General features: G+C 43.5%; 2 protein-coding genes across 2 annotated transcripts; both read right to left on the bottom strand.

The window, feature by feature from the left end:
• Positions 1-2,355: 2,355 nt before the first annotated feature.
• On the bottom strand, positions 2,356-7,651 carry EAF02_007752 (uncharacterized protein). Its single transcript, XM_038903800.1, has 5 exons — positions 6,567-7,651; positions 6,070-6,459; positions 5,321-6,023; positions 4,276-5,268; positions 2,356-4,217 (listed from the first exon to the last, which is right to left on the bottom strand). Exons 1-5 carry the CDS (start codon positions 6,790-6,792, stop codon positions 2,981-2,983), a joined length of 3,549 nt encoding a protein of 1,182 aa, XP_038756614.1. The 5' UTR covers positions 6,793-7,651; the 3' UTR covers positions 2,356-2,980.
• An 80-nt stretch (positions 7,652-7,731) lies between these two features.
• EAF02_007751 (uncharacterized protein) lies at positions 7,732-8,380 on the bottom strand (the record flags this gene model as incomplete). Its single annotated transcript, XM_038903799.1, has 2 exons — positions 7,732-8,026; positions 8,268-8,380. 2 exons carry the CDS (start codon positions 8,378-8,380, stop codon positions 7,732-7,734), a joined length of 408 nt encoding a protein of 135 aa, XP_038756613.1.
• Between the last annotated feature and the right edge of the window lie 7,416 nt (positions 8,381-15,796).

Raw genomic sequence — 15,796 nt, 5'->3', positions numbered from 1 at the left:
CGCTTGCGCTCCGGTGCGAGCGCTCCTTTCGGTCCTCTCCGATAGGACCAGCATATCACGTGAGCTCACACCGTGACAGGTATCACTTTTTTCTATCTTTATCTCTTTTAAACTAACCCTTTATATATCTTTATAAACTTGATATCCTCTAGTTTTTATTAGATATATATAATCGAAACTATTAAAAATAATGGGGGCAGGGCTGAATCCTAAGCCCTATTGCCCACACACAAATCAATTCGGAAAATTCGAAAATTCGAAAATTAAAAGAAAAACATTGTATTATATCATACCCAGAGTATGATATTAATTTGAAGACAATAGCATTCTCTATATTATATTATTGTAATATTCGAATAACTAAAAGCCAAGGGTATAAAAAAGAATTGTAATATGAGTAGAGCAGCGGCAAGCTTATATGAAAAGACTCTTTTAAAAGAAAAGACCTACTATATATCATATTTCTATATTTGAAATAGTAATCGATAATAAATGTTAAATCTAACCAGAGCTTCCGTAACCTTTGTATTCGTAGTTTAAAGCTAGTATTTAACTTTTTATAGATATTGCTATCGTAAAATCATAATATAATCCTTTGCTATATCTCTGAATCTCTCTCCTTCCAATTCTTCTAATTCTATTTGTGACTCAATCTTAGCTCTACAGACTCTCAAGAGAGAGCTGGAGGTTCATAGGATGCACTGCGTACAGGTGTTGAGTCTTCGCATCCCCGACTTATGTATTACTTAGGTATCTGTTCTGTCTGATTCTGATTTCGAACTTGGAAGATTGTTTTTTTTTCTGGATGAGTAGGATAGAATAGGATTATTTTGGGATTATATTTTGATTTTTTTAGATGTCTATACTTTATTATTTATTATACTAAATATTTAAATTACTATACTATCTTTATAATCCAATAAGCAAATCTATATTTTATATTTCACATATCACATTTTAACCATAGCTTACCAATACCTCTCCTCAAAGTTGTATATATATATATATATATTTATTTATTGACATATTCCAACTTCCCAACTTCCCAACCATTTAAGCTACCATCTAAATCCAATCTAATCCAATCACTATCACCACATCACCAACCCATCACATCCACATCCACATCCACATTACATCCGTATATCTCCTATATCAAACTTCATATCTACATTCCGCTCCGCTCCTCATCTCATTTTATTATAACTACCAAAATCTCCCGAGTTCCCATTTCCTCGCTGTCTCATCTCAAGCTCGATTCTCATCCCTCACTCCCTCACTCCCTCACTCCCTCACTCCCTCACTCCCTCACTCCCTCACTCCCTCACTCCCTCACTCCCTCACTCTCCATCCACCAAGCGTAACCGCCCCATTTTTCTCCCCAGCCCTTTCACTCTTTCCCCCTATCCCTTGTTTATGTATCCATCCAATATCAAAGATTCCCTTCCCTCCACCCCAACTTACCTTGACCCATCCTCCTCAAACCCACCCACCACTATAAACTTATAACCCGCCCCCACAAACCTCCAATTCCAAACATCTAATCCCAAGCAACCGAACATCATGAACCTACTCTCACCAATTCACATAGAATTTTCAACCCCTCCCCATCACTCCCCTCTCCCCCCTCTCTCACCAACCTCAACCCCAACCCCAATCAAACCCAACAACAAACCCAACAACAATCCGATACCTACCCAATTACCTGTCTATCTACCTACCCACCTAACAAACCATCCCTCCAAACTAAACATAAATGCAAATCCTTCATAAGATTTTCAAGACTCTTGAATTTCACAATATATAGATATATATATGTACATACTCACCCACTTACTCATCTACCCATCATTCCAACTTACCTGTCTGTCTACCTACCTACCTAGTAGTTTCAGAAGCCGAATCGCGCCGCGCCAAGCTATTCTCTGGTCTAGAAGAAACAAAAACTAAAACAAAAACAGAAACACTCCACACAATCCAGAAACATCTCTCACTCCCGAGGTCACTCAAAGTCACAACTTCTCACAAGATCCATACCTACCTAGTAGACATCGCCACAAGCCACAAGCCCAAAAACCAAAACCACAATCACACTCACAATCACTTACCACAATAAAAAAATAAAATCAGATCAAATGGACAAAAAAACATCTCTCTCCATTTGTTCATTATCTATCTCCTACTCCATCCCATTCCATTCCACCCCATCCATCCATCCATCCATCCATCCATCCCAACACATCCACACAGCACCCACACCCTCCCCCAGAAAATCCTTCTCATTCACCCAGATCCCTAGATCCCCACCCCCATCCCACCCCATCCCATCCTCCCACCCCAAACCCAACAAGAAACCAAACCCTCTCCACCATCCATCCATCCATCATCATCACATCATATCAAAAGAGCGGACAATCTTGTCCTTAATCTCAGTCCCCATCAAAATCAAAATCAAAATCTTAATCCCAAATCCCTCCCTCCCTCCGAAAATCCAAATTTTTCCCATTCCATCCCATTCCATCCCATCCATCCCATCCATTCCATCCCATAATATCCAAACACCACCAACTTCCTCCCACAACGACGTGGGAGTACGACCATAAACGACCAAAGTACAAATAAACGTACCAAGTATTCATTCGAGCCGTGAAGAAATGAAATAGTGAGAAGGAAAACAAAATCAACAAAAAATCTCCATAGATAACAAAAGGGGGTATGTGTGTTATAGTAACCAAGAACCAGAACCAGAACAAGAAACAATTCCGCCGTGCTCAAAAATGCGCTAACCTCGCGCTGAAAATATGGTACAGTAAAATAAGGAAATGCCCATCTCCGGAAGAAATGCTCATTAAATGTGAAAAAATAGTCGTTAAAGAAACGACCATGAGGTATCATCTAAACGAAAAGCGAGAGAGAGGGAGAGAGAGAGAGAGATGAGAAGAGAGCGCAAATAAATCCCAACGCAAAGCAAAACGCAGAATCAACTCTCTTCCATAATCCCCACCTCGTCCCCTCCTTCCTCTCTCCATTCCCGACTGCGATCCGTCATTCTCTTGATCCCGCTCACGCGACCCGCCCAGAGACTTTCCACCGTGGTGCGGAATGTATATCCACGCTGACTACTAATCACCCCAATAGCTTGCAGTACGGCTTTTCTACTATCCCGACCAAATACAGCAGGATGATTGATCCATTCGAGACTCGCCTCCAACTCCGCATCAAGAGCCGCAACAGTATTGGGATCGATACCCGGGGCCGTGACAACAGCCGAAAGTGCATCATTTGATCGGTGTCGAGGAATCGGACCCAGAGTGTGATTTGAGGTCATTGTCGTAGCAGATGTTGGGGAAGGGGTGCGACGTCTATCGGGAGTACGATTCGTAGGTGATGAAGAACCCGTGCGAGATGAGAGATTGTGATTGGGGGATTTAGAAGGTGGAGGTGGAATGGGTGGGAGACCACCTTTTCCTAATCCTTTCAGGATCGATCGTGTCTCGCTCAAAAGATGTTGTGCGCGGTCGTGCTGGCCGCGAGAAACCAATGTGAGAGCGCGTGTAAGCATGTCAGAGGTGAGAAGTTCCATACGTCGTTGAACGACGCTTGGATGGGGCGGAATGGGTGGTGCACTATTCCAAGTCGTGTGTTTCTTCTGATTTGTTGGGGCAGGAAGCATAGTGATTGCTAAGAGTGAAGGGCGAGGTAAATGAGCAAGTGTTCCATCTCTGAGGATATCTCCCCAAGTGAGGTCAGCTTGGATCAGAGGAACTTCCTCTATTGAGACGACTCGTTGATCTTCTTGATCAAGTGACCCACCAAGAGCCTCAAGACCAGAAACTATAGAGTCCCATGGATCTTGAGCGAGTTGTTCTTGCGAAGCATTATCAGGAGCAATAACTAGCTGCACTAAAATATCCCTCTTGTCGCCAAATCTCAAATCTCCCAAAGAAGCCTCGGCGTCTTTACCCGTTGCACGCTTAGTGATCTGTAAAGCCCCGCTAATCTTAACAAATTTAGCTGGCGATCCCTCAGGAAGTCGAAGCTTTAATTTCACATTTTGATGTGACATTGTTTGAAGAGATCCAAGACAACCCGCAAGACATTCTCGCAACATCATCCAATCCTTCACGTATGTGTAAGAAGCTTTAGTTCGCGTTGATAATTCAATCATGGTGTCTGGCTTGTGGGTCATACCGAGCCCGAAAGAGTGAATAGCAATCCTAAGTAAAAGTGTTAGCCATGATTTTCTCCGCAAAACATCAATATCCAACCACTTACTTAGCGGCCTCAGCTCTTGATACCACAAAATCCACGCTCTCCGCATCGGATGTAGACGAGTCACTAATCAAAAGAATCGTAGCAATTGGATTATTCGACCTTCGTTGCATAAGAAGATCCATCGCCACATTTGCACCCTCCACAACATCTGCTCGATGACTCTTTTGTCCAACCGGTCTGATCGACGCCAAAATTTGCTGCCATCCATTCCATGTTCTACTAGTCATTCCTACAAGCGGTGCTGCACCGCCACTGGAACCAAATGTGACCAAACCCATACGATCACGATCTCCCAGGTTGGAAACCATAAATTTCAATGCATCTCTCACCAGAGTAATCTTGACACCTTGCATCGAAGAAGATATTGGAATCACAACCACAATATCAACAGGAACGTGAATTGCAGCTGGTAGTCGGAGACCTATAGGTGCACTTGCGTAATCTGCCGGTGCGGCGGTCGCGGATCTAGGTCCATAGGCCGAGGAATTAACCGACACTCGCTGGAGACCTGTAGAATCGCGACTCCATTCTTCTTCTTCTGGCTCTGACAAATCGTAATCTGGACTTCGTGCTGGAGAACCCTCGATAGCGTTTAAATCCAACAAAGCCTGCTGCCACAATTTAAGCTGATTGCGATTATCGAACTTGAGATGAAATGATGGGAGTTCGGCCACTGACAGACTCAAGGTCAATATGTTGTTATCTTCAGTAGGGCGTAAGTTAGCTGCGGTGATTTTTTCGGTTTGCCCAAGAGAATTACCAGATCCTGATTCAGTCACCTCGTTCAAGTGCTTTTTGATTAATATTGATCCTTTGAGTGTGCATCGAGTACTTTTGCGAACGCCATTGGATTCATCCCATGGTTGTGACGATGAAATCTTCTTTTCTTTCACGCAGATCAGCATTTCTGCGAACAGGAAACATTCCAGTTCCTGCCAAGATTGCCTGTCTTTTCCAACTCGAATAGTTCCATATAATCGTAATTTTCCAAATCTGCGTATCATTAGTATTTTATTTATCTGCTACAATGCATGATGATGTATACCTATTAAAGTCAAGACCATGCCAATTTTCCACCCGAGTTCGTAAACCTTCGGTGATTTCGTCCAAAACCTCTGGAGATTCATAGGGGTAGAAACGTGGTGCGCTCTGAGCTGGAGATGGGGGTCGAGCATAGGTATCTTCAGGTCGAATGTTGGGTAGTGGAGGGGCACCTCGAATATCATCTGGGTCGGGTCGCCATTTATTGTCAGGAACCTCGATTGTGATAAGACAAGTCAAAGTTTGTTGCTGTCTGGACCTGTTCAAGGTTGGGAACTCTGAACGAATGCTGACGACCGGAGCTGGAATGGGGTTCCTTGTAACACTTGCTCGAGGGCTCATAAGATTCGATTCCATCGCTTGCACATCGTAGTCATGACGGCGAGGTGGGCCGCTTGTTGCAGTCTCTGGGTACCCAACGGATGAGGGAGCATTTTCGCTATCGTTTCTTTGGTGCGAGATTCTCGATGGTTGTGCGTATCTATCCATGCGCTCCCGACTATCCCCACTATCTCTGTTGCTACCATTATCTCTGCTATTATCTCTAATGTGGGTATCCTGACTGTTCGCTCTCGTTCTGGTAGTTCGAGCATTGGAATCGCGACTGGGTGGTCGTACGGTCTGGGATTCCCAATTCGAGGGTGTGGGCGTTGATCTCGCGGACTGGTCGCTGGCCGAAACTGAACGCACAATACTACTTAGCTTCTCTGGAGGGGCAGCAGGAATCAGCTTTAGTTTTCAGGGAAGACGAACCACTACTTTTGAAAGTCTTACCAATGTCAAGAACATTGCCTCCTCGACTCGTATCCAGACCTAAGGGCGCATTGCAAGTTGGGCAATATTGAGCGTCGCTTTCCTTGATGTATTCGTAAAAACATGCCTCATGAGAGACATGGCCGCAGGAAAACTGCAATATTCGTTCGCCTCGAAGGGTATGTTCCAATGGCTCTTCACACACAGAACATTCGCTGCCAACAAACGTCCTCTCCCTCCTGTTACGAGTTCTGTCCGTGTCCAACATTCCTGACATTCCACCACCAGCTCGTTGTTTGAAATCACGATTCGCCTTACTGGCTAGAGGGGAGACCGAAGAGAACGACGTATCTGAAATCCCACGAGTATGTTCAAGAACTTTTCGATTACCTGGTGAAGAAGAAGTATACAAGTTAGTCAATATGAAGGTAATTTTCACGCATTAGTATGAGCGGAGGGGTGGAGTAATGGCAATTTGGAGTTTGGCTACTGCGTACCCTTTTTGGGATGGGATCCTGCAACGCGGGCTCCACCAGATGAATCCTTGACCTTGTCTCTCTCTCGTCTCCTGGATCTTTTATCCGAGTCGCTGAGTAGTCCAAGCTCATACAACCTTGAAACCTGGTCTTTTTGTTCCTCTGCTCTGCGGCTAAAGCTAGTGAGATTCCTACCAGTATCGGAAGTGGAAGGGGTGGTCTTATGTCCCAAGAACCTTTTCGACATGAACCGCTGTTCCAGAGGGTCTTGTTTTCAAAAGCTCTGTCCGTCAATATTAAGTTTGTTCGCCCACTTTTTTCTGAATATAATCCGCTGCTAAAAAAAACCCAATCAATCCAAGATTTATGAACAGTAACGTAATAATTCTCAGCACATAAAATGTTCGCTTGTGAGAGTTGAGATCCGGCCAAATCCTGAAAGTCCGAACCAAGGAAGATTTGGGGTGGCGATGCTAAGAATTGCGCGCTGGTGAGATTTCGATCTCTGTCTTTCGGGACTCTAAATTTGGCTATGGGAATGAGGACAGGACTACCGGGAATGGGTACAGGAGCTAATCGTAATCCAGAGGGTGTGACGCTGTGGGGAATTTTTGCAAAAGGGCTTTCCACTCTTCAGTGTGCTGAATCACGGCTTAGGTCAGAGTAATTGAATAGGATTCGAGGTAGGAATGACCACTATTCGATGTAATTCGAGATCCCGCGTTTGGTTACTGGGCTGCAGTTATGAAAAGACGAGCTGAAGTGTTAGGCCAATAATGCAAATGCAAATGCAATTAAATCGAGTGGGCGTCCGAGAGCTTTGCGAATTACTACTAGAAGGGAGGGGCGAGACTTGCGAATTTGCGAATCATGAAATTGTGCGAATCGCGACTACAGGGTAATTGAGTTCATTCGTGAGGAGCTTAGTGAAATATGATGAAAGTTTGAGAGAGCATGAAGTGAGTGAAGAGAAGAAGTTGACGAACAGCAAGATGTGGAAAGATAAATGTGAACGCCGCCCACTTACAGTAGGTAGTAAGTGATGGTACCACCATATCTAGGCAGTAAAGATAGCAAGCAGTTGTCTGTAAGAAAAATTGAATAATGTTATGCCGGAACTCCATTATACCCAACAGCTCAAATACATGAATTCAGGCACGTAAACGATGGGCGCTGTCCAGGATACCTACAGGACTGAATGATTTTCAGGACTTCGGAGTCTGGCTTCACAAGGAAGAGCATGACGGGATTGGTTCAATGGAGGGGCTGGTGAAGATTTGGTAATTGTGGTGGTGCAGGAATAATTAATGGCAGTAACGACTTCTGGTAATAATCTTGATAATGATATCGCAAAATGCTCAGACTGACTGGAGTAGACAGACCTCGGGTATTTAGTAAGCTTCTTCCAGTTTAGCACACCTCCGGAAAACATGCATCTACGTATTGAACCACATGCTATACTTTGTAGTTTGCATAAGAAACTTATAACGCGAAAGTTAGAATAATGAATTTCCCTTCCAAGCTTGAAAATTAACACTCGTCAGGTACTAGTGCACAGTAGTTTGAGCAGCTTTTGCAAGGTAGCTTAGCGATGATCATACGATAAGCCCGATTTCAAAATGAAGGGGCTCTAAGGTTGAATAAATTACCACCAGGCCCTTTTGACCCTTTGAGGTACTTTGAAAGTTCCAGTCTATTAGCAATCATTGTAAACATGTTGACATAATAATGACAGCTTGATAAATTGACGGGACAAGTTTTGTTTCTACTTTGACACAGGCCGAAACAAGGTAGATCAACAGGAACTGTGGCTTTAGGCTGTACCAGTAGCTCATATCTAATATAGGCCGTAGGGTGCTAGTACTCGTGCGGCTACAAAGTATGCAACTCATGCCTCAATAGGATTAAGCTACTGTGGGGAAGCTTCCTAGAGTTTGAAAAGGGCATAAATCATTGAAATTTGGGCTGAAAGTAGTAGAGCTTCAATATAAGCGAGCCATTCACTTTATTGATTTTTCCAAATCTCCATTTAATATAGTGGGATTGGAAGAAGCAGTGGATTCCATTGGCCCATTAAGACCAATATAGTGTATTTAGCGCCGGAGTTGCATACTTTCTGGTAGCACGAGTATAAGATGAACGTCGGAAATTTTACCAGAAAAGAAACAATCTCCATGTGGGTAACTTCCGACTTGCAGTATGCAGTTGATTGAACTTGCAGATGGGAACAGTACACTTGGGTTCTACACTGTACTCGACGCAATATTCTTGATCTCATCACCTTCTAAACTCGGTTCCTCGTAGATTTATCTTCAATCTTCAACCCTACCGACCCCCAGTCTCCAGCGATATATTATTCTCGACTGCACATTCTAACATTCGAACCATCGTGCCAATCAAACGATTCTATCATAGTGCTGCTATCCCTGGTCCGCGCCCGTTACCCGCCTATCCTCTCGGATATCCCTGGTCTGTGACAATGCTCACTAGGGTCTATCTCCATCATGCATGCAAAAATAATTACAGGGTACACAAAACAAGGAAGATCTTGCGGGTGAAAGTAGCCAGTCACAGCCAAAATCACGGAGTATCATTATCTTTTAGTTCTGCAAGATAAGTTTCTGTCTATCCGATCATTTCTTCTCATGGTCATTAACGGCTGAAAGAAACACATTTACATGATACTCGCAACCTTTCTTCGGGGTATTAGGTTTTCAGGAGAGAAATATTTCCAAAAAAGAATGAAGTCCCCCATTCTTCCCAGAATTCCCTTCCAGCTGTCTGTTAATAATCCGACTGGGGAAGCAAAATAGATGATTCGTTTCTTCGTTCCGTAAACAGTAGAAAGAAATGATTCGAATACGAAGGAAGTCTTTAACGTCTTTGACTATCGACTATCTGAGACGAATCCGACGATGTTCTAGAAAACTGGGACTAGACTTATTATTGCGCACTATCCTGGACTATTTGATTCTGGCATCTGTCATATTGATTCAGACCCCATTCTTAACACTTCAATCGATCCTGAGGTTAGAACCGGTGGTCCGGTGGGTAAGATTCTTATTAACAGCCCCAACATGGAAATATTCTAAAGCTTTCAACCCCACAACACGAAGCATGAAATAAGTACAAATAATGATCTGCCCTATAAGAAACGGATCGACCTCTGCTACATGCGTAATCAAAAGTAATTAGGGAGAAAAAAGCCGGAATTTTGGGTCCTTCCAAGTTCCAACTCCTATTTTTTGCTGCAGACATCGTGGTTCCCACGCGGTTTATATCAATGTCTCATCCCCATATCCACTTTGGATCGTCGAAACTACGGGAATGCCGCCACTGAAATCAGGAACAGAAATAGTGATATCCGCTGTCATTACCTTTCGATAGACATTATTGTAATATGACAGGAGTCAAGGGACAAGAAACGTAAATGACATTTTGTTAATCTGCAATGACTACATGTCGTATATGTTGTACGCCAAAGGCCTAGACGACCTGAAGAAGATTCAAGCCACAACCACTAGACTCAAATAATTACTCCGAGACTGCTCAGATGTCTTCTAGAAACCTTCGAATCGTGTGGTCAGAGCTTTCATATTTAGATGCATATCAGAATCGTACTTTTGCGTCCTGAGCGTGCTTCTAGGATAGGTTCAAGAATAGGTTTAGAGTGCCTCTCGAGCCTCTTTAACTATGGAAGGTTGCGCGATCGATCTAATCTCAAGCTACTAATAATCCCCAAGGAGGATTTCAGAGGATTGAATTAATTGTGCGGCACCTCCGTTCTGTACTCAATTGGGTGCACCCGCAAGTATGTGCTTATGAAAAGCAACTTCGGCAGCTAAAGTGACTATCTATCCGTCTGTGTTATATGAATTCCTCAGTCGCTACACGCGCATCAGCTGTAACTATTGAATTGTCATTCCCTAACAAATACCAAGAGATATAATTATGCGATATGCTTACAGCATCAAGACTAAACGATGACATGTTTAAACTATCGCCGCATGTATCAAGCTCAAAACGTACAATTGCGAGCAACAACCGGCTTTCATCTCATCTGATTCGTTTAAACTCTATCAGATGTTAGACAGCGTGGCTTGATGTTACCCGAACTACTCCCAAAACTTCTATCAGTAAGGATCTGATGTCAGCTTCACGTAGCTGCGCCGCGGGTAGTCATTGCAGCTTGTAAAGTGGCGCTCGCATACATATAAAAAGAACATTCGCAGAAAAATCAAATGCTGTCGAAGCGCAGAAGAGTTGTGATTGGTTGACTAATTTACCTAATGACAAAGACATCATCATTCGAACTTTCAGCCCACTATCGTGCAGAATACATGCTGCGATGTTACCCTCCGAGTACATCATCGTCCCGAAGAAGAAACATCTGACAACATTTCCGCCATTTTTGGAAATTGCTTTACGAGCAGTGTAACAATTCTACAGGAAATCCTTCGCAAACCTCACCTTGAAACACATGCAACCAGTAACATAATAAATTCACATCGATCTTTTGTCCAAAAGTAACCTTATTCAAGCATTCTCTAATGCACCCCAATCCATTTTGACAACGATCACTAGGTTATTTTGTGGCTTGCATGTTCAGATCGATGTCCACAGATCATCGCGTACTAAGCATTGACTTTGATTACTGTGGTGTCCGCAAGCACCAATATCATAGTTGATAATTCAAGAGGATAATTTTGCTAGATTGGCGTTTCTTGTATAGTATGAACTTGTCCAGCTGGACAAAATTCGGTCGTAACGTATTCAAACTCTATCATCCATGTCATGTTCTTTGCGGTAACTTAACTACGAACGATGTCAATCCATCAGACTGTCGTCGCTCAACTTTCATAGGTGATCTAAACAAGAACGCCTCAAAGATCTATGTGCTTCAGATTCTTATTACATTTCTCGATCAGTTCCAAGGAATTATCACGGGTGTCAGTGCGAATGCTTCCCGTTATCTCATTACATGAAACGTGTGCTTCCGAGAGGCGGTTCACAATAGGGTTCCAAAGACATCTGGCCCACGTAACTGGATTTACTTTCTTGTTAGTTTGTATCGAGCCTCGTCGCTTGTTAATTTAGCCTCACATTCTTAGCCTCTTATTTGGCGATTTCACAACAGCATTGACGGAGCTTTTCTCTGCATCCGCATCGCTGAGCAGTCTCTGCCCTATAAGGTCCTGTCAGTGCTTAATGCTTGGTCAATTCTAGCTTCCACTTCCATTCAAACCTATCAATTCACTAATGAGAATGCCAAAACGGTAAGTTTGGTTTGATATCCTTTAAACGACAATTCGGGCATCTATTTTCTCCTCTGTCTTTTTCGACTCAAACAGTTTCGAAACTTGATGAATTGAGGATTGTCTTGACCAAGCCAAAGTGTGAAGACTAAGAACAGTGTGGACAGTTTCAACTCGTCAGCGAGCTAATTACCATGATTGTGAGCGAGTCCACTTTCCTGATTATTTTCCCATGTTAATTATCATACTCGCGTTGACATCGTCACATGAATCTCATAGCTTCCTAAACTCAATATACACGATACCTCTATCCAAGCTCACCCAACACCTTACCAGTCCACTTCCTCCCGGGTGCGCGCCATTTACCCCGCAAAGCTAAGATTTTTTACATGCAGATTTTCAGCGCCATATAGGCGCAACCGATATGAAAATCGATGATTAAGACAGTTATACTTTTTCAATCCACCTGAACTGGTACGCTTTGATCAAGATTACATATTACTGTTAATGATTTTCACCTTGTGCTCACGCTCTTAGCTACAATCTGTCTTGGCTCAACACTAACACGAGTCATCAAGACAACATGAATGTGGATTGAGGAATCGTGAAAACTCAAAATATCCTCATTATTCTTGCGTATGCAAGTAGAATACCCACATTTGTTGTTCAAACTAGAGAAACCCTTCTTTGCTGCAATGACTGCAGCAAATTAAGATCTAGACTAGGGCTTTCTTGAGTAGTCAAAACGCGAGGCCGCTGTTCAACCGATGAAGATCCAGCCGGGTTGATGCTTTGAGTTCCCGTGTGCTTTTGACGGTCGTTTGATAGATATTACAATTACAGTAGCTATCTGATAAGTGCATACAGTATCCATCTACATATCATAGGTCAGATAATGCCACCCACCAGTCGTCTAGCCACATGCCATCTGAACGCCACAAAAGCATAATAGACACAACTTCCCCGTTGCGTTTTGCGCCTCACATTGTCTTTCAGCTTCTCACTATGAGTACAACCAATAATATCACGTTCCTATCACTTCCTGTCACACAAACACACATAGTCCGGATACTTGCAACACTCTTATATAAGCATGCAGATGAACAGCGCTGAGCAATGATTCGATTCGTCATATGTACACCTGCCACCATCCGCCTAGGTGTCTACCTACAACAGGTAGCTAAATACCCGTATCATATACCCGGACCCAAGGCAAGTTCTGCGAAAGCCAGTACGTACATACATACGGACATCTTTAATTTGCGGTGGCAAAGAAAAGACGTAATCTTCAGCCCTAGCTACGGGCCTTTTATATACAAAATTCATGCAAACCCTTGAAAATCGCAGGTGTACAAAATCACCTGGATTTTAAAGAGGGGATGAGAAACTTGGAGGGCGGAGGCTCGAGCTCTTTTTGGCGGGGTACATACACCAACATCCACTACTAAGCCACCGACACAAATTTTGGAAGTTCTACAAGGTGCCTGGATGTGAAGTTGATGCTTTTTCATGCCATCCGTCGGGTGTAACCAACCTTTGATAATCTATCTAGATGCCTGCACTGAATTGAAGTCATTGACACACTGGGACAGAGCGTAGAGAACGTTGCTGTAATAGCCTACCAACATTTGAATCGTGGCTTTAGATTATTGACCCAAGATTAGATAGATATTGGGGAGATTTGCAAAACTCAAATGGTAGACTAGTTTTGGGTAGACTATGATCTATCAGATCCAGTCAGGGTCCAGGAACCGTAACCATACTGTTGGTAAGTGATGCTACGACCCTCCTTCCCATCGTGGAAAATATCAGGAAACTAGACAAGCTACCCATCTACTTGGTAATGCAGGAAATGTTACGGAATGGTGCCGAAATTTTATCAAATTAATATCAAACTATTTTATACCTCTGACCATTCCAGTTCTCGTATTTGCTTTTTAGTTTCCAAATGCCGGCGGTGCACTGATGATAGATACCGTGCGCGGGGGTGGCGTGGAAATAATCATTTTCTTTGCTTTTGGGGACCAGTAGATCAGTGCTTGTGGTAGATCCTGTTCACTCAATTTCTTGCTTGAGATTGAGAATCCTATGTATTCGTATTTGATGGCTCACATCATATAATTTGACTCCGACATGATGTCTCAGTGTATGAGACAGCGAGCGTTTTCTCCGCCTTAATTAATGGGAAGAGTAAAACTGCCGGGTGAATCTGACAGGAGATTTCCAAGGGTAGACCAGGAAACTTGAATACGGTTGAAGTATCTTCAGGACATCAGTCGTTTGCGTGGGAAGTAAATTTCGATCATTACCGAGGTGCCTCGTTGAAATCACATCCTCAAAGTCATACTCACAGTCTGAAATGGCGCTTACTAGCCTTCAAGATGAGGGTTTTGAAGACTCTCAGTCTGGATGAACTGCTAAGAGTTCACCAACAGTCCAAGCCTCGGAAGTCCAAGCGACTCATCTCCTCAAGAGATGCCTTGATGCCCTGAGTCAAGGATCAAGCCATCAGAACCATCGATCATTCTGGGCAATCTTTTTGGCAGTAGTCTCGCTCGAGTCTCGCTCATTGCTCGGAATTGATTGTTCCCGGAATGACTACTCATGCCCCAGCTGAATAGGTTCATTGCCGCCATTCTCAATCATTATCACGCCACAACTAACGATGGAATTGTGATAGCACAATTGTCGTGGTATGCGGAGAGCCGAGGTTACCGGACAGTGACGGGCCACACTGTGATACCGAATCCATCTCGGATCCAGATTAGCCGATTTTCACAATTCTCCACTTTCAACAGTGGATGAAGAGAACCCTTTCCCCAGCCTATTTTCATACGGGCATTCGGACTATTCATATCGTTCCATCTCTCTGATTCATCTCATGGATAATGTCCTCCTGGGCTTTCGCACTAAGCCATCTTGATACCCGTCACTTCCGTCAGGTAAATTAATGGCCTGTTTCTCGCACTCGCAAATTACTGCGGCTAAATTGATGACATCTCTGTCTGAGCTTCGATATGAGGAAAACAAATAAAATGATAACATGTAATATGCGGTCCTCGGAATTTCATTTTCGTTCATGCGTCTTGCGTGTCTCATCACAGACCGAAAAACGGGGCCACATCTTAAGTTTTTCCAAGTTCGGCATTAAGATATGGGGCGAGCTTCTCGGTACCAAACAAAGTTTTTTGGAAACTTCTTCACGCGGGTGTGGAGCTGATACCGGTCTACGGAATAGATTTGTTGCAAGGGCCAGACGGAGCCGTCATGCAGGTGCTTCCAGTTTCGTGATGAAATTGGCGATGTGAGTTTCAGGTCTGCGGTGATGAACTTTGTGTTCCAAGCGAGGCTCGAAAATGGGGGTATCCTCCACGTGTGCATCCGAACACATTTCCGACTGTAGATAAAAGCGGGGGATTAGGTATCGGCTCACAGCGGAAGTGATCGAATTGGTGTGTCGATATATGCCACATGTTGAGTTGATATTGTTGTGATTTTGAGTGCATGCAACGCAGTTGAGGAAACTCTCCACGGGTGGCCTGTCGTGCAATGATTTAGGGGCCAAGAACATCGTAGTAGATCAAAGTGCTCTGATGATTGTTTTATCGTGATAGAAAACCAATCTGCCAGAATATCCGTAATAGAGAAAAAGATGCAGCCATCCTTTTGGACCAAAGATAGACATGGTACATCTTGCAGCCGCTATAGAAGTAATCAATAGCTTTCATCAGTGCAGGCTTTTGTCTTGCGCGACGCGAAACGGTGCTCTGGATAGTCACCAAGTGGTCACTTCTGAACAGAATTTGTCCTCTCTTATTGGAAGGTTACTTCTGTCGTATCAGCGACGATGAACACCGACAATGCCATTACCCGTCATGTGTTAATCATGCACTTTGTTACGCTAGGACGCGTTTCGCGCAAAGTTTCCACTCGAGTATGCAATGTCGAACGAACGGCTGGCTGTGTCTCTCACTGGATGTTTGAGATTGGTGTCTT

Source organism: Botrytis sinoallii, assembly GCF_014898435.1.
Source record: "Botrytis sinoallii strain Bc 23 chromosome Unknown BSIN_013, whole genome shotgun sequence".
Taxonomy (NCBI): Eukaryota; Fungi; Ascomycota; class Leotiomycetes; order Helotiales; family Sclerotiniaceae; genus Botrytis; species Botrytis sinoallii.
The sequence above is the reverse complement of the archived record's forward strand: the minus strand, read 5'-3'. Positions and strand labels throughout refer to the sequence as shown.